We start from the raw sequence: 2,803 nt of genomic DNA on the forward strand, positions 1-2,803 counted from the left end.
GTTTGTTTCATTCTATTTTATTTTCTTTTCTTTTTGATTGTTTTAATGTCTGTTCGAAATAAATAAAAAATGTAAGTTTTATTTCTAACTTTTTAACTGCGTTACATCGAAAACTTGTTGTTAATGTTTTGTTGTGTCTATTTAGTGTAGTTCAGATTTTATGTGTATGTAATTCCCCCTTTTTTCATGCTCTTTGACACTTTACTAACTGGTAATATAATGCTGTTAAGAGATTTATTTGTTTTATCACAAACAAAAAGCTTTCAATTTACAAAACACATAAGGATACACAATTTAAACACAGAAGTGACAACAGATTAAACAAATGAAGGGTGAGAATTAGAAGGATTAGGGAGACTTGATGAACAAGTAGATGAAGGGTTTCTTTATTACAATAATATGATATTTACTCAGAATAACAACTATGTTAACCATGTCTGAATAAGAATGCAAGCTCTCCATGTAAGAAGGAAAAAAACTGTATGTGAAATAAGAAAGTGCAGAAAAGTTTGTATTTTTAGTGATATAGTCATTTATGCCAGAGCAGAAGCATTGGACCACATGGGAAACACATGTTCCAGCGTTTCCTCACTTTCATCACAAAAAGGTACAAAGATCTATTTTAAATTATTTTCTAAGAAATCTGCAGCTGCATAAATATTATGCATTATTTCAAAGAAAAATTATCTTCTCCAGAAAAAAAATGGTGTGCATTTTTCAGTCAAAARCAGACAGCATGTCTCACCTCTGTCCAGCAGGGGGCGCTGATTAGCATTTAGCCCGGTTAGCTAACCGACTTAAAGCGAAAGAAAACAAGTTTACTAAACAGCAATGAAAGACAGAAAGCGGTAAGAATCCATTAAAGAGTAAAACGTATTTGTTGGTAGTGTTATTGTGAAGCGATTACATGTTTTTTTTATTGAATTACAAGTGTTATTTTAAATTAAATATAAAAAAAATGCCTGAAAGGGTTACTATCTGTTAGCTAAAGTAAAGCTGACGTTTTCATCGACAACAAACAAAACTAGCGCGCGTAGTGTTTCGCTTAGTAAAGTCTGTTTTTTTTTTAAATACACCCTAATGGGTCACCAACGGCCTACCAAGTGAAACACGGTACATGTTATAGGAAAACGAGCACACATTCATATTTCAGTAAATATGTTTGCTATCAGCGGTTGGACTCTGGTGACGTGAAAACAGCTCAGCTGTTTGCTAAGTTATGGCAGGCGGTTGTGACATATATCTCACTTAAAAATACACTTGCCAATCTACATTTTATATTTTCARCTACAGTCACAGATTTGGTAGCAGCTTTGAGTCAGTGTTTTAATTGTGAAATGGATGAWTGGCATTCTGATTATCTGAAATAAACTTAAATATCTGCTTCAAAGATGAACAATAACATGATCAATGTGTTCCATGTTCACCCTGTCACTTTTCATGAATAAGAATCTTTTTAAACAGATTCCCACAGCGAATGGATATGGACGTATGAGGGAGTCCAGAGTCGGTTCAGAGATGGTTTCTCTACAGTAGCTGTCTGTTCTGGAGCTGGAGGTGGTTCTGGCGGTACTGGATGGCTTGCCCGGTCCAGTGCCTCTTGCGAGGGCTATGCACTGTTGCACTAATTCTCCTCTACTATGTCTTCTCCATAGGCATCACATTCTATAACAAATGGCTTATGAAGGTAAGTGGAAGAGATGAAGGATGTCGTCTTAGTTAGATAGATTTTTWAAATTATTTTGGACAAAATTAAAGATAATCCAACAATAATAGATTTATTTGTTTCYTGATTGGTGCCTGTCCTAATCCTGGACTTTTTAAAGCCATCTCCTGGTCTCTTTGGCCCATCGGTTTGATTAAAAATTGCCCAACAACAGCCTGTCTGCTTGTTCATCTCACTCAGGGCTTCCATTACCCTCTGTTCATGACACTGGTTCATCTCGCCATCAATTTCTGCCTGTCAGCTCTGACACGRAAGGCCATGCAGTGCTGGACAGGCAAACCACGCATCATCCTGAATTGGACAGACTACCTCTATAAAGTGGCTCCAACAGGTACAGGTGGACTCCCAAACGTTTCATTCTGAGAGTGAGGGGGTCGAARGAGGCTGGAGGTCATTATCATTATCACTGCTGACAGAAATCAAGTCAAAAAAACCCACAATACATCTGCTTTTATGCTCAAAAAACATGCATAACATATAATTTACATGCCTTGCAGTTTCTAACTTTTCACTGTTTTAAATTCTGCCTTTTTACAAATATATTGGTTTAGTCCCATTACATAACAAATCTGTTCAAACAAAGTTCCTTAAATGGGTTAAAGTGCCTTTGGAAGCAATTTCTGTAACAAATATGAATTCATTTTTGGAAAGATAACATTAAAAACATGTTGCAAAAATATTTTTATGTCGCTAAGATGAACAGATGTTGAGATATTTGCATGTGAAGAAACAGGAAGTGATGTCAAAGGGGAATGTCTGAATGTAAACAGAGCGTTGCCATGAAGACTACCACAGACCAGAGAAGAATCTGATGTTTCTTTACGTTATTTTGAGTCTCTATCAGAGAAGAATCAGAGTCTTTATTGTTTCAATAAATAAAAGACAGAGTTCATTTTCTTGAAGAGTTCCCCTTTGATGTCACTTCCTGTTTCACTTTATTTGAGCCAAGTTCAAAAGAAAATCTGCCAGTTATGACAAAATGTGTGTAATCACATGTTTATGGCAAGTTTCTTGACTATAAAGTTGTTTTTTCTTTCTTTCTTTCTTTCTTTCTTTCTTTCTTTCTTTCTTTCTTTC

General features: G+C 35.5%; 1 protein-coding gene across 1 annotated transcript in view; it reads left to right on the plus strand.

Moving 5' to 3' along the window:
- Positions 1-767: 767 nt before the first annotated feature.
- Positions 768-2,803, plus strand: part of slc35h1 (solute carrier family 35 member H1) — a gene marked incomplete in the record, with an annotated part of 9,928 nt that continues 7,892 nt past the window's right edge. Inside the window, 3 exon segments of the mRNA XM_014028203.1 lie at positions 768-848; positions 1,465-1,687; positions 1,907-2,057. Of these exon segments, the coding sequence (XP_013883657.1) occupies positions 1,577-1,687; positions 1,907-2,057 (262 nt within the window).

Source organism: Austrofundulus limnaeus, unplaced genomic scaffold (assembly GCF_001266775.1).
Source record: "Austrofundulus limnaeus strain Quisiro unplaced genomic scaffold, Austrofundulus_limnaeus-1.0 Scaffold726, whole genome shotgun sequence".
Classification (NCBI taxonomy): domain Eukaryota; kingdom Metazoa; phylum Chordata; class Actinopteri; order Cyprinodontiformes; family Rivulidae; genus Austrofundulus; species Austrofundulus limnaeus.